Source organism: Uloborus diversus, chromosome 7 (genome assembly GCF_026930045.1).
Source record: "Uloborus diversus isolate 005 chromosome 7, Udiv.v.3.1, whole genome shotgun sequence".
NCBI classification, from domain to species: Eukaryota; Metazoa; Arthropoda; class Arachnida; order Araneae; family Uloboridae; genus Uloborus; species Uloborus diversus.
This window is the reverse complement of record NC_072737.1, coordinates 100,327,138-100,350,935: the sequence shown is the minus strand read 5'-3', so window position 1 is coordinate 100,350,935 and position 23,798 is coordinate 100,327,138. Positions and strand designations below refer to the sequence as shown.

General features: G+C 34.8%; 2 protein-coding genes across 3 annotated transcripts in view; one reads left to right on the top strand and one right to left on the bottom strand.

Annotated features, from left to right (window-relative positions):
- Nucleotides 1-292: 292 nt before the first annotated feature.
- On the bottom strand, nt 293-1,774 carry LOC129226112 (pseudouridylate synthase RPUSD2-like). The gene has a single exon (XM_054860711.1). It carries the CDS (start codon nt 1,724-1,726, stop codon nt 308-310), a length of 1,419 nt encoding a protein of 472 aa, XP_054716686.1. The 5' UTR covers nt 1,727-1,774; the 3' UTR covers nt 293-307.
- A 9,299-nt stretch (nt 1,775-11,073) lies between these two features.
- The window catches only part of LOC129226563 (myelin expression factor 2-like), a 101,961-nt gene continuing 89,236 nt past the window's right edge, over nt 11,074-23,798 (top strand). For both annotated transcript variants that reach the window (XM_054861177.1, XM_054861176.1), the window contains exon 1: nt 11,074-11,207. In XM_054861177.1, coding sequence (XP_054717152.1) covers nt 11,158-11,207 — 50 coding nt within the window. In that variant the 5' untranslated portion in view covers nt 11,074-11,157. The remainder of the gene's footprint in view (nt 11,208-23,798) is intronic.

The following is a 23,798-nucleotide window of genomic DNA, read 5'->3' as shown; positions in this document are numbered from 1 at the left end:
TCTTCTACTTTTTTTTATTAATTGTACAATAAGTATTGAACAATATTCAATGCTTATAACTACTCGGTATTGGCTGAGTATCTGATCAAAATTTGGCCGAGTACCAAGTACTCGGTATGTTTCTAATTGGTACTCGGCTAAAGTGCTACTTGGTACGTCTCTACCTAATATACAAAACCTTGAAAGTTAATGGACAACCTTATGAATAAATCCCACCAAAAAATAATAGAAAGAAAACTGCAAAAAAAGGTGCTATAGTAACATCTAAAAAATATGTTTATTGCATATTATGTTTCAAAACAGTGAATCAATTTTCTTTCCAGTCATCTTTAGCCCAAAGGGGAAACTTACTTTCAAACTCCCAGTTTTCTCCCTTGTACCTCAAAGAGTGAAGAAATATCAACAGATCCTTTGGTTCCGGATCCATGTACTTCTGATGACAGAGATCACATGCAGCATCAAGGATGATCTTCTTATCATCTTTTATGTATTTCTTGGCCAATTCCTCCCAGCCATCACATTTTGCATAGTACTCTAAGGCTTTAAGTGATATTCTGTTCTCCTTACTATCATGTAAACTCTCCTCCCCATCTTTTTCTGTAGCAACATCAGTATCTGTAGCAACATCAGTATCTGTAGTAACACCAGCATCTGTAGTAACACCAGTAAAGTCCTCAAGAAGCCATTTTTGAAGGTTGTGAGTGTTCAGCAAATCTTCCAATAGCTGCTCTTTGGTTTTGCCGATGTCTCCATTCTTGCCTTTTAAAGGTCCAAAAGCATGAGCATGATTGTAAATTGGATCATTTACAATTGGATGCCCTAAGTACTGCAAGTGCACTCTTATTTGGTGCATACGTCCCGTAAAAGGCTTACAAAGTACAACACTAGATGTACCGTTATAGCTCAGTTTTTTGAATTCTGTATGGCAGTCTCTTCCGGATGGGCTAACCATGCAAATACCCATCTTAGGAGAAATTACTTCGATAGGCTCTTTGCAGGATACTTCACCATCGGGGAAGTTTCCCTCCACTCGACAGACGTATTCTTTATGCACTTTTCTGTCTCGTATTGCTTCATTAATCTCTTGCGATTTTTTAATAGTTTTAGCAAACACAATAAGGCCAGACGTTAGACGATCTAGCCTGTGAACTGAGTACAATTTATTAAAGTTATACTCTTTTGCCAAAATAAAGAGTAAACAGTTATGACGATATCGACCACAAGGGTGTATAGGTATTGATGGAGGCTTATCAATAACTATCAGTTCATCACTTGAATGTATTATTTGTACGGGCGAAGCAAGCACGGCAATTTCGTGTCTATGAACCTTATTCGTGATACAGTCATTTTCTTTCAAGACGTATTCGCAAGTAATTGTAACTCCGTTTATTTTAATGTTACCTTCAGTGATATTTTTTTCGTACTCTTTCTTTGAATGAGCCCGAAATTCTTCACTGAACACATCAATTAGTCGCTTTCCAACCCACCGACCTTTGCAAAATGTCTTGTACGTAAAATGATATGGATATACTTTTCTCAAATACTTGTCAAAATAGTATTCAGCCTCTTCGAATGAGGCTTCTGTGAAACCACGCTGCGCTTTTTCTGGAGCAGCACTTTTACGCCTTTTATTATTTCCACCTAAAGAATCAGATTTTCGCTTTTCTTGCAAGGAATCTGATAACAAAGACTTCTGAGAATTTCTGCCATTTTCTTCAGTACTCATGATTAACAGTCAACAAAAAACTTAATTAGAGGTTACTTCAATTTGTTGTTTGTTTACATTTAAAAACCATGAGCAAAAATGTACAGCAATTGCAGTTAAAGGCTTTATTTAACGGCATGTTGTCAACTTATTTTAAAGGAAGTGTCTGCTACTCCTCGATTTTTCTAGCAACCTTTGAAGTAACTTGGCGTGGTTTCAGACGTCCTCGATATTTGGCGATCACGTTCGTGTTGTTTTTTGGCAGCAACTGCTGCGCCTCGTGCTTTTCTCAGCATTCTTTCCCATATGGATAGTATTTTAATGATCTAATTATTGTAATTATGGAGAAATGATTTTTGAAGTAGGGGCGAAGTTTTCTTCATTTGAACAAATTAAAATACACCAATGTTTTTGGCGGGCGAGAGTGCCAAAAAATGGAAAGAAGACAAAAATGAAAGGAAATCCAAGTGAGTATAAGTTTTGTGTGTTGACCAGTACACCGAACTGACATGTAAGAAATTTAATCTAATTTTCTTACAAGTTGCTTCCTCTTTAAAAAATAATACTACGTTGCATATATTAGCTGTTTTATAAGGTTATAAATAACTACATTGCTCAAAATGTGTCGGAATTCATTAATGAGCCTAAGTTTGCCGGTGATTGGTTTTATGAACCGTATTTAGTCACCAAAGAAAATTTCTGTTTTTTTTTTGGGACCTCGATTTGGTGTATTTTTAATCAACATAAATGCAGCTTTCTGTTTGATGATACATTTATTGCATTAACTGCCATTTTTTATACTAAGAGCTCCTACAGCTCAACAGGCAATTAAAATAGCTATGGGTAATTTTATACTTAATGCTAATTGCTTCATGTAATATCTTTTCAATAATGTTTTTATAGCTCTTTTACTGTGTGTTATTCTTGTTGCACTGTAATGTTGGTATTATATTCCTGGCTTCTTTTTTCTTTTCATGGCAATGCATTACTGGTCCCGTTTTTGTGAGGCTACTTTTATCTTAAGATGGACAGCATTTTGTCGAGTGGATGTAAATAACAGCTAAATCGTTGGTGATTTTGACCTGGAGTTTATGGCAACTATGACGTTAGGCCACTGCAATGGTTTCACTCGCATGAACAAACGGAAAGTACCCAAGGATAATTTGGTAAGGCAAATTTAAATAATTAAATTTATTTTGTTTCACAAAAAAACTAGATGAGTGCCCAAAAAAACAGTATTGAAAACTTCAATTATTAAAGAATCAAATATGTATTTAAAAATTGATGCACCTAGTTAATCTATTACAAAATTGTTTCGCTCCGCCTTGCATGTGGATAATATGATTTGATGCCGGTAAAATGTTACAATGTATTTAATATTTCGTATTGAGGTGTAAATGATGTTTGATGCACTTTTGAATCCATTGGGAGACCTGGAATCCTATTTTCTAAAGTATTAACCTTGAAGTGGCCTCTATTGAAGCACTGATCACAACTGGTGTGTTTATCTTATATGTCTGCGAGCACTCCAGGTTAAAATGCATTGTGTGCAAAGTGTTTCCCCACTTGATATTTGGTATTCTTGATTTTTTTTCTATGCACAGAAGGCAGAAATTCATATTAATTTATTATAATTGTTCTCCTTTTGGATGCTATTCTATATTGTTCATCTGAGTAAGTAGAAACCTGGTGTAATAGACAACAGAAATATAATAATTTGTTTATGAAAACAGGGAAAACTCATGCATTGCGTACTATTCCATTGTGATGCATTGTAATATTGTTGCATTTAAGATTTAAATTAAGTTGTTTTTTTTCCCCACAGTTAAAGAAGTATTTTGGGTGTGCAGCTTCAGAAACTGAATTCCTTACTGAATGGTACATGGTAGAGAGATTTGGCTTCATTTACTGTCAGTCATTTCCTCTGCTTGTACTTTTCAGTTTAGCCTGAGCCTGAAGAGTAACAACTGAATCAACAGAAGTATGGATCTGTACAATGTTTCAAGGGTTTTCATCTGTAGAGGTAATCAAGTAGAAAATCATACAACTTTAGACTTTAAAAGTTGACAAATGACACAAGCCTACATGAACTTTTTCCCATGTGTTCTAACTTTTGATTGTTTATTGATTTGTGTTCGAAAAAAGTTAAACAGAGTAAGCTATTAAAAACAGCTTGTTAACCTATTAAATAAATGATTTAATTAGAAATAGATGAGAAATACAATACAGTTGACTCTATTTAACGACTTTCAGGGGACCACAAAAAAATCGTACTTAAATAGAATGCTTCTAAAACTGCAGTGGAGTATCTGGGACTATGAAAAGTCATTCAATAGAATGTCGTTAAACAGAGAACCAACTGCAATTTGATATTTGAAAAAGTAGAAAAAACAATGCATTGTGTATTATTCCAGTATGATTATGATGCATGGTAATATTGGTGCATTTAAGTTTTAAATTAAGTTGTTTTTCCCCTGCAGTCCAAGAAGTATTTCGCATGTGCAGATGCAGAAACTCTAAATGGCACATAGTAGAGAGGTTTGGCTTCATTTGCTGTCATTTCCTCTGCTTATGCTTTTCAATTTAGTCAGAGCCTGAAGAGTAATAACTGATTCAACAGAAGTATGAATGTGTGCGATATTTCAAGAGTTTTAATCTGTAATAAGTAATCAAGGAGGAAATTATTCAACTTTAAAATCATCAAATAACAAGTGTTCATGAATTTTTTCCTTATATTCTAACTTTTTATTATTCATTGATTTGTGTTATGCAGTTGACTCTAACTCGAATATTTTTTTATTTCGTAGATTTCATTGGGTCTCTAACTCTTGAGAATGCTGTGGTTGCTTCCCGTAACTCAAAGGTTACAGCCGGTTTTTCAGGACTTTGTGATTGAGAGTTAACTGTACTATGTAGTATTTTGTCTACAAATCTGAGGAGCAAAAGCGAACTGTGTTAGCTTTAGCTAACTGAGCTGTTAGTGAAAGATAACAGCTCAGGCTCATTGAGCTCTTGAATTTACAGTGATTGGCATAGTTAACCTAAATTAATTTTTACTGTGTATTTGTTAGGTAATTTTTATGCCTTCTGAAACCTCTTTACACACCCTTGATGAAAAAGTTACCCAATTTTACTCCATATAGAGATGTTTGGAGCTTCTTTAGATCACCTGTTTCTTTCATGTCTTGATATCTCTTACCCCATCTTTTTTAATAGCACCCATAATTTTTGTAAAATAGTTTAAATGAAAATTCAGAAAGTAAGTTTGTAAGCTCAATGGAAGACTTAAGTAGGAGCATATTCTTGAAGATTTAAAGCTTGGATCCTCCTTTTTGTAGATATTTGCCTAGAAGCTTGTTAAGACACCTTTAATGGCATCCTACGTAGAACGTGTGATGCAGGATAATGGTAAAACTAACAAGACATGGGGACAAAATATTGAATGTATTTTGTGTAATTTGTCTGCTTGTCATCAAAAAAGGGTGGAAGTATCTGAAGACATAACATGCCTCATAACAATTCCTTTAAGAGGAATTGGTTAATTTTTAAAAGGTTTTTACCATATTGTTTGGAGGCTTGCTCCATTTCCCTTGAATTAGGATCTTTTGATCAAATCCAATTTGTTAAACAGTTATATTTCTGTTTCATTCATGAAGAAATAAAGATTTGATCATTTGAATTGTTACCTACCATGCGTATATTTTTGGAAGCTATAAATAAAGTTCTTTTATCAAATCTATGTGTCTGTATATTTAATGTTTTCTACCAGATTGTTATAAATTTTCTGCAACCTCTCGAATTAGCTACTATGTATTTTTTAACAACTACATCTAGCCATTTCATATAAATCTTAGAAGTGTGGTGGAAAAAAAAACATTTTAATCATTTGAAGTTTGGTTGCTAATAAGTGTTGGTTCAGTTATGTTAGGACAAATGATGAGTAAAAGAAATTGTATACATGATTTATAATTACCTGTTTTTAGCTGATAGCCCTCACACATTTTCACTTGTTTTAGTTTTAGCCATGATTTCTTAGATTTCAAAATTTTGTTTCTTTAATCTCTTTTTCAAGATTCTGTCATTTTTTTTCAAGCATTTGCAGCGTAGCACATTCTGGTCAAGAGACCCCACAGTAATACAAAGACCACACATAAACTTTGATTTCAATTTTATTTGAAAACGTATAAATTGTTGTAACTTGAAAAAAAAAGCCCCTGCCATTCATTTGAATTTTGACGTCTTGAATTCAAATTATGTTTCTTGAAATCACGAATTGCGATAGGACCCTACTCGTTGAGTTTCTTGTTTCTATATATAGAATGGGAGTAGAGGACAAATTCACACTCATATCATGACCAGTGGTTTTCTAGGTTAGGTAAAACGAGGCATTTTCATTTAAAAAAAACTAGTAATTAGGATGGGGTAATAAAGATAAGATATGACCAAATTGCACTCGTGCACTTTTCATAAAGATTATACTTACAGCGTATAATGTTATACCTTTATCCTTACCAGAATTAAGTATTTTTAGATGTTTTTCCCAAAAATACTTGATTTTATACAAAAAAAACCCTTTATGCAAGAACTATTTGAGGTAAGCCTTGAATGCAGACGATTTGTAACCATGACGACGAAAAATAGTCTTGCTAAATAAATATTTAAAACATAAAATTTTTATTTGTTTATAAATATTTTATTAATTTCCTCATTATTTGGGGTTTGTGTATACATATTTTATATTTGTTTTCTCCTATTATGGGAAGAGAAAAAAGGAAAATAAATTTTTTGATTAATTTTGTATTTAATGACTCAAGAATCTCATCGGAATATCAATTTTCCTTGATGTGGAGTTGAGATACGTCCATTAATTAGCATATCAATCACTTAAATTTATTTTACCGATTAATCCGTGAAAAGATTATTCTTGGCGTTTTATTTTTTTTTCCTACCCTAACCTAAACTCCAAATTCGACATACAGAATCTGCTTTTCCCACTTCTGTAATGCGCTAAGGTAGTTGTTCCTAACTATGACATAAACGGAAAAATCGCACTTTTTTTCTTTCTCGGAATAAATGGTTTTGAGGTTTTTTTTTTTTTTTTAACCAACGTTCCAGGAGGGGTTTTGTCACCAACCCTAATCTACGCTACACTGGCTGGGAGTTGCCCCCCCCCCCCCAAAGGATGAATTAATTTCACTACTTTATTTATTACATTTTAATTGACTTTTCTCTTGCATTTTTTACGTAGTTAATTAAAAAGAACACAAAACACACACAGCATATTTGCTTGCTAAGACAGTATTACTGGAGTCAGAGGCTCAGAGTGGCAGAATACATTTAACTCACTAGTTTCGAATTCAAGGGACCGTATTATCGCGATTCGTCCACTAATTCTTCTTGGATGGAACCAACAATTATTTTGATTTTTTAAATTTTTCTTTTTTAATTTGTAGGCGCGCCTAAAAGAGTCATTTTGATCCAGGAACCTATTTGCGATTCTTTTTCAGCTTATAAAAAATGCAAAATGAAAGAAATCATATGGTAGTTTCTTGGAAAAACCATGATTCTTAATGGAAATGGCATGTAGTATCAATATGTTATCTCGACTGTATTATGGTTTCAAGAACAAATCAGCAATTGTTTTGAAATTCACACAAAAATAGTTTCTGAATTCTTCAGTAAAACTTATATGTTATGATTTTCTTTATAAATTAATTTAAAAAAACTCAAGTGAGGTATGGGTTTATTTAATAACCTTGCCCTTGTGTTATAATCTTAATGCCAAATGTTCCTGAGTAAAACTGCTCATTGTCTAGCATCTCGGTGACATTATATTGGGTTTAGTATTTAAATGACTTGAAACATTAAAGATGTTTTCGGTCCACATTAAAAGTATATTAGTGCAAAATATTCATGTACTTCGAAGTAGATTCCTAGATAAAGGAGAAATAAAGTCATTAAAACTTTATTATGAAACATCGAAGGTGGGGCGGGGGAGAGGGCTATTCAATTTTCCGTACTCCCTCCAAATGATTTTTCTGTATCCGCCCCTGCTGGCTGGTCGTCGTATTTGTATTAGTTAATCAGCACAAAGTACTTTTTTTTTGTCAGGAACAATTGCCACAATAGGCCATATAGTCGTGGGGGGGGGGGGGGGTCAGGCCCGTTATTTGGCCAGTTTAGTCTTAAAGGAGGGTAGTCTCCGATTGAAGGAAAACTCAAGCTCTGGTGGTCATGTATTGGTAGGCCCAATTTTTTTCTTGACCAGGGGCTCTGTTTTTTATTTTACTTTGAACTGAGCAGGACCGGATCTATAAATTTTGTGCCCCAAAAATCTGTAGTAGTATGTGTGTGACGTAATTAAGTCTTTGTGTATTTTTTTATTTTTATTTATTTAATTAACTTTTTGTTTTTCAATTTTTTCCCCAATTTCTTGGGACGTTGGGCCCCTTGCACCGCGGGGTCTGCAGGTACGCAGATCCAGCCCTCGAACCGAGGACACTCATGCTCCCCTCTCCCATTGTGCATATATAAAGTAGGGGATTCATAACTATATCGTCCAAATAAGCTGTGCTGTCTGTGTGTAGCTCAGAACCACGGTTACAAAGCAAGATTCATGCTTAGGAACATATGACGTTAACGTAATGCTGACGCGCGATATGCATACAAAGTCGGAGTCGGATTTCTCTCCTGAAGAAATACTAAAAATAGTGTTGACCTTCCCAATATTCATTAAGATAAAATATAGTAGTTGACATTAGTCCAAAAAAATTTTTATGACGGGGGGGGGGGGGCCGTCGACACCTCCTAGTCCCCAAAAGTGACAATCTTGGAATGAAGAAACAGTTTAATAGTATCAAGAGTGCCTAATCTTTCTCATGAGCGATGTCCTAACTCCATTTAAACCCAGAGTATTGATATATCATTGTGATCCCGGAAAATGGGCGCTCATATGCAACATTTTGTGAAGAGCGGACCCAGATATTTTCCCCATATGGTGTAGCAGGATATATTTTCCCCGTGGAAACCGATTTCTGTACAGATTAGAATTATTAAACATTTGACATTTCTAATAACTTATTCATTAGTAGCTAGAGAAATGTTAATACATTTAGAAAGTACTAAAATCAAGGAAGTTCTGATTTCCGAGGGTGCTCACCTGGGGGGGGGGGGGTCATGGCGCAGACTGTGCCATTAAAATATTTATAAGGAGGCGTATTTTTCTCATTTGGGTGGAGGAGCGCAATATTGAGAGGGGTGCGCCCTTGCCCTTAGGGGGACACCTCTGTGATTTCTAAGGGAGGAGGGCTTGCAAGCCCTCCTCCCTTGCCACCCATATGGGCGTCTATGGCCGGAGTAACCCCCCCCCCTCCCGTAAAAAGAGTCCCTCTAAAATGAGGATAAACATATCACTTAAAACTAGCCCCTTAAAAACCTAATTAAAGCAGCCTGTGTACCATGAACTCTCTCTCCGCGTATATTTCTTCCTAAATAACGTCAACGGTCCTGTTCAAGCGACGCATCAAATTAAGAACAGTAGTCCCTGAAAATCTTCATTTAAATGACAGGGGTGCTCATCCCCGATGGGCAAGGGCGCAACTCCTCAAAATCGCAAAAAACACCCGAGCAAGAGTCCCCCCCCCAAATGAAAAAACCCCTAAAAGCACCCCCTAAAAATGCCATGATCCTCCCCCTAGGTGGGCACCCCTGTGAATGGGGACATTTAATACTCAAGAACTCAAGCTATATTATAAAAAGAAAGACAACTCCAAAAGTCTCCATTAGAGTATTAAGAGATCTCCTTTCCAATACATAGCTCTTAACCCCTTCCGCCCTCTAAAAATGTAGGGACTCTACTCTATAATACTAGTTCGAAAACCCATGAGAACTAGTACTAGTACATTCCCCCCCCCCCCCACAAAAAAAGGAAAAAAACAAATTCAAGGAAAGTCCTCATCGCAATAAGGATCCCACCATAGACTAATAATAAGAGTAGACCGAGCTATGGCAACCCTTTTGCTGCTCATAAACCAAACCATGTGACTGGTGGATATCCTAGCAACAGCGGGCGTTAATCGTAGCAGACGATCAACGCCCGAGAGAAATAAAATAAATAGAATTGATGGAACACGGAAGAATGATCTTTTATGGAGTCCGATTTGTAAATTTGTTATTCTAAGTTGTAAATATTTTGCTAATATAGTGAGTTTTTCGTTTAGATAGCATTGTGCATTTTCTTTAGTCAATTTCAATAACTCTCTAAGCAATAAAAGATGCAAGCGACCAAGAAGAATCAGCAAACGGTAAGATTTTTACCTACAGTTTCAATTTAAGATATCGATTAGTACATTTTTGCGTTAACGCAAAACGTTTACGCCATTTCGTTCACGCCAACGCTGACAACTCCAAATGAAATAAAAGTTACCGAAAACTGATCAAAAACTATTACTAATGTCAAAATAATGCATAACTAAAAGAAAAACAGTTCAATCTCTGCACCTGGAAGTTTTTTTTAATGAAAACACATTGTCTTAAAATACATGTCGAGTGCCAAACTATAGATAATGCTGCCATCTAGCAACCATGCTGCCAAAGTTTTCGCCAAGCCTTTCCACTAGTCACGTGATGTATCCATGAACCAATTTTTTTCATCAGCAAGTCTGAGAAAGCTCGGTCTACTCTTATTATTAGTCTATGGATCCCACAAAATTCTCATACACATCAGCATTTCTTAAAGAATAGGTAATCAAAAAGGAAACATTTAAAATGCTTTCGCTTACGACAAAGCCTCAAAGCTTTTGTAATATTGATTCCGAGCGTATTTCTCTTTACGCAAGAAAAAAATGGCAACCGACAATATTACTCAACTGTATAATTCGTCATGTAATTTATTTCCTGTAGAATTGGAAGTTTTTCGCCAAAATGAGCGATTATTTTGCCAATAAGTAGTCCCTACTGGAGTAGACTACGTTAGCCAATCATAGCTGCTTATTTTCGAGGAGTAGTAGCAACGTCCTATTTTAAATGTTCGAATAGAGCAACCGATTAACGGAAGCCTGGTTAGTAACCAGTTAACAACGGTTGACTAGTTACTCTATGCAAACATACCCTTTACTTACGTTCGACGACCTCTATCGGTCACTACCGAATGGCTGTTCACCTACGAGCTAATGATCACGTGATTCAATCAACCAATCAACAGCTTAAAATGGTATTAACTGGTTGATCATCGAACGCTGCGGATAGTATTCGGTTAGTTACCGGTTGACCGGTTTTGTTCGTCGAACGCAATATTTAAAAGTGACTGGTTCTTAAAAAGTTGCCCTATACGAACAAACCCTTAACTTCAAATGTTTGTTTGTTTGGTTTGTTACTCAAAGGACGCCGCTGCAGAAACTTCTGTGAAAGGAACATTTTATTTGATTGCTGTTTCATACTTTGTGTAAATAAATATGAGTTCTGAAGGGAGAATGAAAAGAGAAAGTTACAGCTCTAGATCCAGGTATTGTTTTATCGCATGTGTTAATTAAATTCACAATGTTTCATTCCCAAATGCTCCTAAGAAAATCTAACCGGTAGATTACTTTTATTTATTTGAATGTAATTGTTGACATTCTTTATGTTCATACAACTGATTCAAGTTGTCTGATGTGTTTGAAACAATACCGTGTATAGATTTTTCAATACTGAGTTAAGATTTGTTTATAAGTCTGGTGCCTTTGTGGAATGTAAAAGTGCGATTCCATCGTAATGTGCGTGAAGTTTTTATTTCAATTAAATGCACAAGAGTATTCTAAGTTTTTTTTTTTTTAAATTAATTTGTAATATGTGTGACAGCTGAAAACTAAAATTGTTACCCGTTATGAGTTTTATAAAATAATTTTAAAGAACTGAAAATTATTATATCCCTTAAAGCAGAATATTTTGCAATGTAAAATAATTTGACCAAAATTGTTCTGCAAGCAATGTTGAATCTGATATCAAAACCGTTAAATACAGAAGTATGAAAGGAACATTTTATTTATTTGTTCGGTACTCTGTCTCACTGCAGAAAAAGCATGAAATTAAAATTTAAGGCATTCATTCTTGACAGAAAGTGCAAAACTCCATACTATGTCTCCATTCTTGTCCCGAAAATATTGGCCTCGATCTAAATCATATCTTAGCCCTGCTTAAAATTTACACCTATTGTTTGTTCTTAAAGCATAAAAAAAAGGTTCAGTTCAGGTTCATTTTGAAGAGCGGCACAACGATGGACAGGCAATTGAAAATGTGTTCCGGGTCGAGTTGTTTGCCTGGGCAATGTAGGCGATCTTGGAAAATTCTGGATCCATCAAGCATAATCTTCATGCCTTTCAAGTACCCCGTTCTGAGTCTGGTGATTATGGTAGTTATGTCTCTGTTGTAGTTCATTTCAGGTAAGCGGTATTTCTTCATTGGGTTAGCACAAAGTCTCATTTTCGCGACTGCATTTGCATCACACAATGTAGTAGATAAGAGAGTAGGATGTAGGATCAATAGTTCTAACTTCCTTGGAAAGAGAATCGGTTTGGTCGTTGCGCTCGATGTTAACATGAGCTAGGATCCATTGTAAGCTGCATGATTTACTACACTTATGAAATAAGGAGTTAAAACCAAAATGAAGACGTTTGAAGAGCCCTTCAAGCTCCTCCATTTTGGTTTTAACTCCTTCAAAACTCCTTCTTTTTTAGACCTAGACTCCATAATTGTCTTCTATGACAGTAATTTAAACTACTTCAATCAACAACTTGACTTTGTCACATGGGCGAAGGTATAAGAGTGATTTTAATGTAATAGTTTGATATATTTCCCCATAAAGATATGATTTACAAATTAGTTATAGAAGTCATAAAAGTTGAACGTGAAAATATTATTAGATGACAAAGACATTTCATAAGTAATAAATCATGCTTAAATGGTGCTTGGCTATTTTTTCAAGTTTTAAGATTACTGCTTTTCCCTCCACCACACTCGCAGCAGCAAAAGTTTTGTCCAATTAATATTTAAATATTTAAAAATACATAAATAGATGTGGGGCATTCCATGATATTTTTGACATTTATGTAGAGTCCGTAACGTGACCTTTTTTGCCATAACTTTTTAATTTACTGTTTGATTAGCATATTATTTTATTTTGATCTTTTCCTACCAACACACCAGCTCAAAATAAAATAATTTGCAAATAAGATGGTAAATTAAAAAATTATGGCAAAAAAAGGTCACATTACGGACTTTACATAATGTCAAAAATACCGTGGAATGACCCATGTGCTATATTAAGTGATTGTATTAAAAAGCAATTGTTTAGTAAATTACAGTTTTGACATTGTAAAAAGAGTCATCCACTAGTGATGTCATGACTTAAAGAGGAGACAGGCTCATGAAGCTGTGACAAGGGGAAGAGAGAGGGTGCCAAAAAGTGACATTACACAGTTATTAAAGTAATGTGACCAGATTTTTCAAGCTAAAAATCAGGACACATGACGGGGGGGGGGGGGGGGGGGTTGAATAGTTTTTTTTTTCCACAAGCTTAATATTTTATGTAACAGAAAAAGGCCAAGAAATAACTCAAATGTAACAATAAAGTTCAGCGTATTAAACATTAAAGAATAACATTTTACATGGCGTTCTTACGTTTACTGACAGCAAAAAATCGAAAAAGCGTTTAAAAATCTAGATTGTATGTGATATTCAGGGCTCGGAGTTGTCCTGGAATTCCTGATTTTTTTTTCATGTCCTGGAATGTCCTTGAATGTTTAAAAATGTCCTGGAATTCCTGGAATTTCAAGCCTTTCTTTTTGTTTGAATGAATAAAAAATAAAGTTTTCCCCGTTGAAAAAAAAAAGCGTGAAAACTGCAATCCCATCGCCGGGCTGTATTCATTTGCCGTCAACCGTCTCCTCAGCTGATCACGTGGGCCATCTAGGTTCAGCGCATGCGCTGTGTGCGAAGCGATCGTGCACCTCTCGAGGATTGGAGGGTTCACGTTCACACCTTCGCCGCTGTAAAAATATTGGTAGAAAAGAAAGTTCTACGGAGGGAGGGAATGAAGCGGTGCGGGGATTCAAGATGTTCCCTGAATTTTCTGTCTGCTCTGCGAGTGTAGGTGCGCGGTGGCGCAGAATGAAGTGAAATGAAATGAACCGTTGTTGTGCATCGTGTTCGCGTAGCTCGTGTAGATTATCACCATCGCAGCTTCTGAGTGCTGTCCGCGTTGCACGTGGATGTTCTTGAGAGAAGTGCTCGATGCACGTGGAGATTTTAGTTTGTGCTCCCTAATTTAACCTGCCAATACATACGGAGCATTGGATTAGTGACTGAAAAAATGCCAAGAGATACCAAATTTTCTTCTTCTTGGTTGGATTGCAAGGACAGAAGTGATGTACTAATAAAAACATGGTGTTCTGCATCAAAAAAAAGTGAACTTTCTGCCCATTGCTTCGTTTGCCTGAAGGATTTCAGCATCGCTAATATGGGATTTGCTGCAGTTCTATCGCATGCTGATGGTGAAAAGCATAAAATTAAAGTGAAAAGCACAGCAAACCAATTCTTTTTTACGTTTAGTAGTCAGCCTGGAAGCAGCTCAGGCGAAGTTGCAAAAGTAGCTTTAGTATCAAAGAGTGGATCAAAATTTATACCAACTTCAGAGGCTGACAAGATTCTCAGAGCTGAAGTACTTTTAATTCTGGAAGCGATTAAAAATAATTTTTCTTTTTCTTCGCTTGGGGATCTTGCAGGACTTTTTTCATCTATTTTTGAAGATTCTGCTATTGCAAAAGGCATAAAATTGTCTGAAAAAAAGGTGAGATATGTTGTTAATTTTGGTTTAGCACCATTTTTTAAATCTCACCTTTTTCGAGACATAGGCTCATCGTTTTATGTTTTGCATTTTGATGAAACAACCACAAGTCAAATAAAAAAACAATTTGACTTACACATAGGCTATTGGTCTGAAACTAAAAAAAAGGTGATTGTGTCATATTGCCATTCCGAGTTTCTTGGCCATGCTGATGCCAAAGTGATTGTGAGAGTAATATTGGACTTTATTTCAAGCAATGGTCTTGATGCAGAAAAACTTTTGCAATGTTCCATGGATGGACCTGCTGTGAACTTGTGTGCGTTGAAGATGTTAAATGCATCGTTAAATTGCAAACAAATTTCTAGCATCATTGATTTTGGATCATGTGTTTTGCATACAATGCATAATGCTTTGAAACATGGTCTCGAAGAACTAAATTTCAATATTGACAACTTTGCAATGGATGTCTACACATGGTTTAAACTTTCAGCTGCCCGGCGAGAAGATTTTCACCATGTACAAGTGGACAGCTTGAATGAGTGTGCAGCAAATCATTTTTTTCTTCGCCACATAACTAGCAGGTGGCTCACTCTTGGTCCAATATGTGACCGTATTATTGAGCAATATTCAGCTCTGACTGAATATTTCTTAAAATTCCTCCCAAAGCAGAGTTCATTCAAGCCTACTGAGAGGTATACTCGCATTGTAACCCTTTTGAAGAACCCAGATACACTTGCATATCTCGAGTTCATTTCTTACTTTGCGGGAATTTTTATGCCTTTCCTAAAACTTTTCCAGGCAGAAGAGCCAGTCATTCATATAATGCACAGCAAATTAAATGAACTTGCTCAGACTGTTATGTCTAAATTTTGCAAACTTGAAGTTTTGCAAAAAGAAAACACAGAGTTAAAGATCATGAAAGAAGGACTTTCACTTGTAAACGTTAGTGTCAGTTCCGGAAAATCGTGGAGTAAGTTGCAAGAAATGGATGTAGGCTCTGCCACAAAAAGAGCATTACAGGGTAACTTAGAAAATTCCAAAGCCTTATTACAAGCTATAAGATCATGTTACATAGCAAGTGCGAAGTATTTATTGAAAAATTTACCTTTAGCAAACCCTTTGCTAAGAGATGTACAATGTCTGCATCCATTATGTCAAATGGAAGAAAATTCAAAAAAATCAATTGACCGTCTGTACAAGCACATGTCAAAAGTGATAAAAACGGATGCAATGTGTGACAAAATTGGCTCGGAGTGGATCAATTATATGTGTCAGGATTTGACTAAATATCAGGAGGAGTTTAAAAAAAGTAATGATATTTGTAAGTATTGGGCTGGTATTTCTGAAATTAAGGATGCCACTGGTACTTATAAATTTAAAAATTTGTATATATTAGTAAAGTCGTGCCTTACTTTGGCACATGGAAATGCTGGACCTGAGAGGGGTTTCTCTGCTAACAATTCTATTGTCACAAAAGACCGAGCATCACTCTCAGAAAAGTGCATTAGGTCTCTGAGAATATGTAAGGATGCAATTCGTTCGTATAACAATTCCGTAGCAGCTGTTCCAATAACGAAGGAGATGTTGTCTTCTGTTAAAAAATCCCATGCAGAGTACGCCTCCTATCTCGAGCAAGAGAAGGAGAAAATAAAGCAGAATGACCTGAAACGAAAACTTGAAGAGGCAGCCATTGCTGAGAACGATGCCAAGAAGAAGAAAAAAATTAAATTAGAAGACAAGCTTAAAGAACTTTCTGGAAAAGAAAAAGATTTGCTGGACAGTCAGGCCGCAGCACAGAAAATTCTGATAGAATCGTCTGAACGACTCAACAACGGCATTAAAATGAACAATATGGCAGAAATTAAAGTAGCTCAGATGTTATTATCAACTGGCAATGACGAACTTCATAAGATAACTCACCAGTTAAATGTGACCAGGGAGGCTATATCAGTTTGCCAGGATAATATTAAAAAAATTTGGCCAAAGCTTAAATGATTTTCCCCTCTCAAATTTCCTTTTTAATGTATGTTCATTGTCTATTTTTTGGTGGCTTAAGGGGTCACATTACCCTCACAACAATTTTTTCAGTTTTAAGTAAAACATGTATTTTTTTTAAACTGTTGCATGTACACTTATTTAACAATCAATAATTTATTTTCTAAGATTAAAAAAGCTGCCCACTTTTTCCGAAAATACGAAAACTTGAAAATTTTAATTTTTTAAAAACCCTAAGGCTTTTTGGTTTTAGCATTTATTTCAAAAATGTTTTTTGCTTAATGATCACAATAATTATGTCGAAATATCTCTGCATTCATTTGCTTATATATTGGTTTGAACATTTTCTGTGATCTATTATGTAAACAATCTTAATTTCTTATCTTATGTTTTATAAAGGTTCAACATGCTCTAAAAATTTTAGTAATTTATAAAATGCTTATTCAATGCACAGTTTTGTTAAACATATTATCCTGAGTGCAAAAAAATATTATTTAAAAATTACTTTCTTAATAGAAAAAAATCCTTAGTGATTTTGCTAACATGGAAGCACAAAAAAGGATCATTCAGAAAAAACACTTCAAAGTTTTGCTTTTCCATTAAAACACATAGCGGGAATGAACTAAAATCATGCATAACTTTTTAAATAATTGAGCTAGATTGATATTTTTTCCGTGTGTTCAAAGCAATTTTAAAATCCATTAAAATTTTTTTGGGTCAAAAGGTCATTTTTGAGGTTATGTGACTCCTTAAAGCCCATTGCAATTATAGTTTTTTAGTTGGCAAATATCACTAGGTTCCTAATTTTTTTTCTAAAATTTTGGTCATAATTTTTTTTTTAATGTTAATTCAATTTCAAAAATTTATTTTGTTGGAAATCTCAATTTTTATTTACTAATATTGTTCCGGCAAAGGCAAGCTTAAATTTTCCTTCCTTTGTAATTCATGTTTATTCCTCATCTTTGGGTTACAAAAAGCCTGTTAATAACATTTGAATAACTTATGGAAATTTATTAATCTTTGGAGAACATATAAATACATAACATTTAGAATATTCTGCTTGTGTATCCTACTTTTTCAATTCACAGTAAAGCTCAGTGATGTTTTTAAGAGGTAAGTTGCTAGATTGTTCATTTTGTTGGTCCTTATTTCATCAAGATCTTTGTAAAGTTGTTAATGAATTTAAAAAAATCAAGAGAATTGCTTCTCATTAAAAATGTATTAATATATAATATGTTCATGAGTGTATAATGTATATATGTAACAATGTTTCAACAAACATCTAAACTAAAATGTGTTGCTATCATAATTATTTAGAAAATAGTTTGACATCTCATGAACAGAGTATTTTTTGAAATTTACATGCAAGTTGATATTACTTTAGCTGATAACTTTTTTCTTCTTTTTTTGAGAACTGTTAAAAATACTGAATTTTCATGGGTCTAGCAGCTGCAGTTGCTAGTTTTATTTCATTGTTTATGTCAAGGGTTCCCAATCTTTGCTGTGGCACCCTGGGATTCCCTAGGAGAAGACGAAGTGTCCATGGTATCACTAAATCTGCATGTAACACATAGAGTAGGGTGCTAGGAGGAAATTCTAATTCCTCATAGTACCCTCTAATTCCTCATATAGGGGTACCAGAAATCGGAAGAATTTGCGAACCCCTGGTTTATTTTCCTTCTAAATCCATCTTATGGCCTCATCTGCTAGCTGGAGATCATAGTTTTCATTTTATAGTGATGAAAATTAGTAGATATACTTATTGCTAGCAGTACTGCCAGTGTTTCCTGGATAAATAATTAAGTAAATAAACAGATTGAATTAACCATTTATTCTTCTGTGCCATAATAGTTATATATTGTAGGTTCCACTTGCTCCGAAAGTAATCTGTAAAGTCATGAATGATGTCCTGGAATTGTCCTGGAATTTTATTAAAATTATGTCCTGGAATTTTTAAATTTGAACTCCTACCCCTGGATATTTCTTGTGTGACGGAATTTAAACAAAAAAAGGGTGATTTTTTCGACAAAGAGGGACACTTTGGCGGGACATTCCCGCAGTAGGACAGTAAGACAAAAAGCGGGACGTCTGGTCACATTATATTAAAGCAATATGTTTATGAAAAATATGACATGTGACAAGGGAATGCCAAAAGTATTCCTTCAAAATCTCATTTTACTCCTTCAAAGCTACTTCATTTTATTTCTGAAATTGAGTACGAACCCTGTTGGAAAAAAAAAGGAAACGTATGAGGAAACTAACATTGGTGTTAGGGGTGGAACTCAAAAAAGAAAAGATGGATATTTGCACTAGTTTTACAATAAAAAATTAAATAATTCTGGGGACCACCTTACTTCCCAACTATAGCACACACTGTGTATTGTGCATACAAAATTTTTCATTTATGCTTTGGATTTCTTTTATTATTGAGAAGTGCAAGTATTGGTTTAAAGGTTTTGGGAAAAATCATCTCAAATTAAACTTTTTCTCAAAAATTCAAATTTGCTGTAAAAACTTGAATGATACCTCATTTTAAAGGGGAAAGCTTGCTGATTTTGAAGATGTGTTGCTAATGCTTATACTTGCAGTGGATTTTTGGTTATGAGTTTATGTTTAGGCATCTATCAATTGGTTAGAAATAGAAGTATGCAAGGATAAAAAGTTAGACTATGTATTTAATAAGGAAAATATCAAAAAAAAAAAAAATTCTTTTCGCCTGTCTGATTTGCATAATATTCAAAAGTTCTGAATAATTCAAAAAACTTTTTTAACAATCGATTTAATATGTCTAAAAATGCTTCGGAATTTTTTTTTCTGAATTACTTAAGTATGTCCGTTACTAATTTCGGTTTAAAATGATGCTATTAGTTTATTTTTTAGCAGAAAACTCCCAAATCGTAGGCTTACTTTGTGTTTCAATTGAATAACATTTATACTAAAAAATAATTATTTGATGAAAATTTATCTTGGTAATATTTTTAATATTCATTTACACATTCTTGCTCTTGATATGATTTTCAATTCAAATGACTGAAAAGCAACTAAAGGCATCCTCAAGAAAATTTATAAAGCAAAGTGCATGTGAACAAAGTTGTTTACAGGTGGATTTCATAAATTTTATTTAACAGTCAAAAAAAAATTCAAAGTATTACTGGGCTAATTCTCGTAATAGTTTTATGCACTAGATATGCATGAATCCTATGTGTTTGTTTCTGACTGTTTAGATTATGGAAAAATTAAGAGTTTGTACCTATCTCAGATATTGAAGAGTGAATCTTTTCAGATGGAGTTTCTTTTCAGAAACTTAAACAAAAAAATTTGATGTTGAATGGTACATATTTGAAAAATCAAACATTCTCAAAATCACTTGAAACTTTTTTTTTGTAAAGAGGATGAAAAATGATCCTAATACTAAAAAAATAGGATCATTTTGTCAATGTTAATATTGCAACCAGGGGCGGACTGGCCAGGTCGGCTAGTTGGGGTTTCCCGACTGGGCCAACCGCCCAGTGGGCCACTTCAAGCAATTTTTTATTGAACTTAATACATTTAAATTCATACCTAACATTTTTTAAAGTGTCATTAAAAAAATAAATTAATTAAAACATGTAATTCGTTTAATCTATGTAAAAAAAAACGTTTGGAAACAGGTTTTTTTTTTTCTACCCTAAGCAGGGACCAAAGTAAATAGCCGAAGTTCACTACGTACGAATGCTTTCCTCTCTTTTATCAACTTTCTTTGTAGTTTTTAGAGCTCTGGGGACCATGGCTCCCACATTGAGGAAATGGGAGAGGGCCAGAGAAATTGGGGTCCGACGCAACTTGAAAAAGCACCCGGACGAAAAAAGCGGGTTAAAAACTTGTATTTGTACGCCTATTAACAAAAATTGAAGGGACCTGCACCATTAGACAAAACGGCCCCTGCACTGCTTGTAAAGGATAAATGTGTTGATCATGCTTTGGGGTGTTGATACATGAGCACGAGCAGGGGCAAACACGGGGGGAGAAGGGACAGCTGTTGGCCTTGTTCCGATCTTGAAGAAGGCCCGAGATTTTTTAAATAAGGGGTGAAAGATATGTAGGAACGTATGGGGTAAACAAGATAGGGGGGCCTGTAAAAGTCATTTGTGACGTGCCCCAAAATTTCTGGGCACGCACCTGGTATACACTGGTTGTGACAGATTCAACTAAATGCTGTCAGTTGGCAAGATATTTCATTGGTCTATTGTAAATTATCGCTGTACGAGTATTTTCATCTCCAAATCACATATGGGAAAGCTAAAGCAAGTCTATACTACGATGAACTGAATCTGAAACGGAACAAAATTTCGACTTCGAGAGAGCTCCTGAACACAGGCGGATTTAGGACTGAGTTCCGGAGTGCTGGGAAGGGCAAGCAGCGTTCGCGCTCAACTATCCGTAACTTGGGTCCTAAGGACCCATTAATGAAATAGATTTGGGTCCTTTGGCGGAAAACACGAGTCCCTTAAATTTTAAACAGAAAATCTTAGCACATAATTGAATAATATACAACTATTTATACTTAAGGAAAAGAAACTATCCACATAGTTATTTGAAAAAGGTATGAAATAAACTAAATTGGTTAATTTTGCCCTTTTTTCTGTGATTATCATATGTTCAAATAATACACTTGCAAGATTTAGTTATTTGAGAAACTATTTAGTCAGTTACAATGAGGTAAACTCAAAATTTACTTTAAAGTTGGATTTTACCATGAAATAAAAAATAAATGCCTTTGATTGATCAAGCAGAAAGCACTCCCTTAACCTTTGCTTTCATGAACATTTTTCTAGGTGAAAAAAAGCAAACAGCCCCCCCCCCCTCCATCAATTATCAATGGCAATTTCATAGAAATAGAAAAAAATCGCAAGCGAATTAACCCAACGCAAAAATCGCGATCGCAAAAACGAAACATTTTCTCACATGAGTATGAAAATTGCTCATTTGCAATCTTAAATTAGAAAATTTGACTTCATTTTGACTCTTTTAAAATATCTGTGTTGGCTTTGGTGCTACTTTTAAAATTTCGCCATTTTCAAAATGGCGCGATCGATTAATAGTACGTGACTTTTGCAAGTCCAAATAAAAATAGCCCCTCAGAATAGGTGAATTACTAGAAAATGAACAAGGTTAAAGTGCTTTTGTATAAAATTCATATTCATAAGTAATTTAACAAGAAAAATGTTAAGTTCAGAACTTTGTGTTTTGCGCGATCGGGAAAATGTTCGCCATTTTTTTTTCACCCATCCTTTTATTGAGGATGCAAGATAATTTTCAAAAGTAATTCTGGTTAGGTGAATGCAAAATAGATAAGCTTTTACTACTCAGTTGTCCTGTATCAATCCTGAAGATTGCATTGAAACCACTCTTACTTTTGATCTTTATTGTTGTTTTCAGGAATTTCCCCAAGATAAAAGTTGAGGGAAAACTTATTCTTAGAAGACAGTACAATGGGCTATTTATGAACTTGCAATATTTTGCTCCTTGAGCTCTGCCCAGGAGGTCACTGTAAGCTCCAGTCTTATCACTAAAATTCCATTGACTGGTCAACAGTAGGGGTGTGTTTGAATAGCTGATAAAGAGATAGGGTCATTTTAATCCTTTTCTGTTGATTCTCCTGGTCATTGAAGCTTAAAAGCATTCACTAGATAGATCTTCAGCATTTTCCACAATTTTTTTTCTGGTTTTTATCTTTTGGGTGTTCTGGGTCCCTAGGACCCGAATTTTCGCGGAAGTTGCGTCCCTTTCCTGCAAATTTGCGTAAAAAACCCGCTATAGCGCGTAAACGCGAACCCTGGGCAAGGTTTCTTTTCTTTCTTTTTATTTTTATTTTTTGGAGTTGTATTAGTTGAAGAGTAATTTATCAAAAGGGAACATATCCGATTTTTAAAAAATTCATTTTATGATATTTCCTAAATCTTTCAGACGAAAGCAAAAGCCAGTTCATTCCAAACTTTTTTTTAAATTCATTTTTGTGTGTGGCCGATAGTATAGAAGTTTCGATTGGTGCTACAATAGGAATCAAATGTAAGATCAGACCTCTGCTTTCTAGTAAATAATGTGGGAAAGATATTAGCCTTTTTACCGTACACTGATGTTATTTGTTGGTCTTACCAAAAATAAGTGAGTCTGGACTTACTTAGTTCTTGGTTCTTGCATCAAGGCCCTCAATTGTGTTTTTCAGATTTAAATATCGAAAAGTTGCCAGACAAAATCTTCGAACCTTCACCGGTCCCTTAAAGTCACTAAAGATAGCCTAGAATTTCACATTTTGAAACTTTCGTGGAATAGCTCCGTAACCCTTTTATAAGCACTATAGCCCAAAATTGATTTCAGTTTCAGAAAAAACGCCCTGAGGGAACCACTGTTTCCCCCAGACCAAAAAAGGTGCAGTGCACTTACAGATAAAAGCGTACTGTTTAGAGAAGTTTTGTAGAACACAAAAGGTGCTCCTTTTACTTTTCGGTTTTCTAGGTACATACCATGTTCAAGTGTTTTCCATAGTAATTATTTTTAAAGTATTGGAAAGCTTTTTGATGTTTAGTTTTAAAGGTAATGTAAAAAATATACAGATATATTCTAATCTGATCTTGTAGATAAATTATTGAAACGCAAGAGTGACGTTTCAAGGATAGGCTTAGGTGAATCTTTACCTTTTGGAAAGAAAAGAGCTTTTGTGCAATTTTGTCTAAACTTTTAAGGGGCAAGGAGGGATGATCAAGTTAAGGCTCAAAAGTTTGCTTAAAAGCGGAAGGGCACAGCGTCCTCCTAAAAAATCTGAGGGGTGGGGGGGCTGAACACTCGAGAAACCTGTCCCTTTTCCTTTTAATGTTTTCAAACACATTATAGGATTATGTTTCTAAAATTCCAATATCGAAACATTAAGGAGAGTCGCTGGATTCCCTATAGTAACTAAATTCAGTTTAAAATTGGGTAGAGTATACTTCTGTTTTTAAATGCTTCCAAATGAGATCACTGAGCCTCCTCCTCCTCTCTCAAACGTGACTAATAATAGTTTTTTGTTTTTTAATACTTCAAAATCGAAATGTTTTCGTAGAAAGCTCCCGATGCTTCACTGTTACATTAATTTTACCAAGGGATACCTAAAATTGAAAACTTCCCATTTTGGAGAATTTTTAAGAATAGCCCTCGACATTCTATTGTAAACAAAGATAGCCAAAAATAGAGTTCAATTTTGAAAAAAAAAGTTAAAAAAACAAAATCGTGAGGAACCCTTTCTTTTTCCTGTTTTCAACA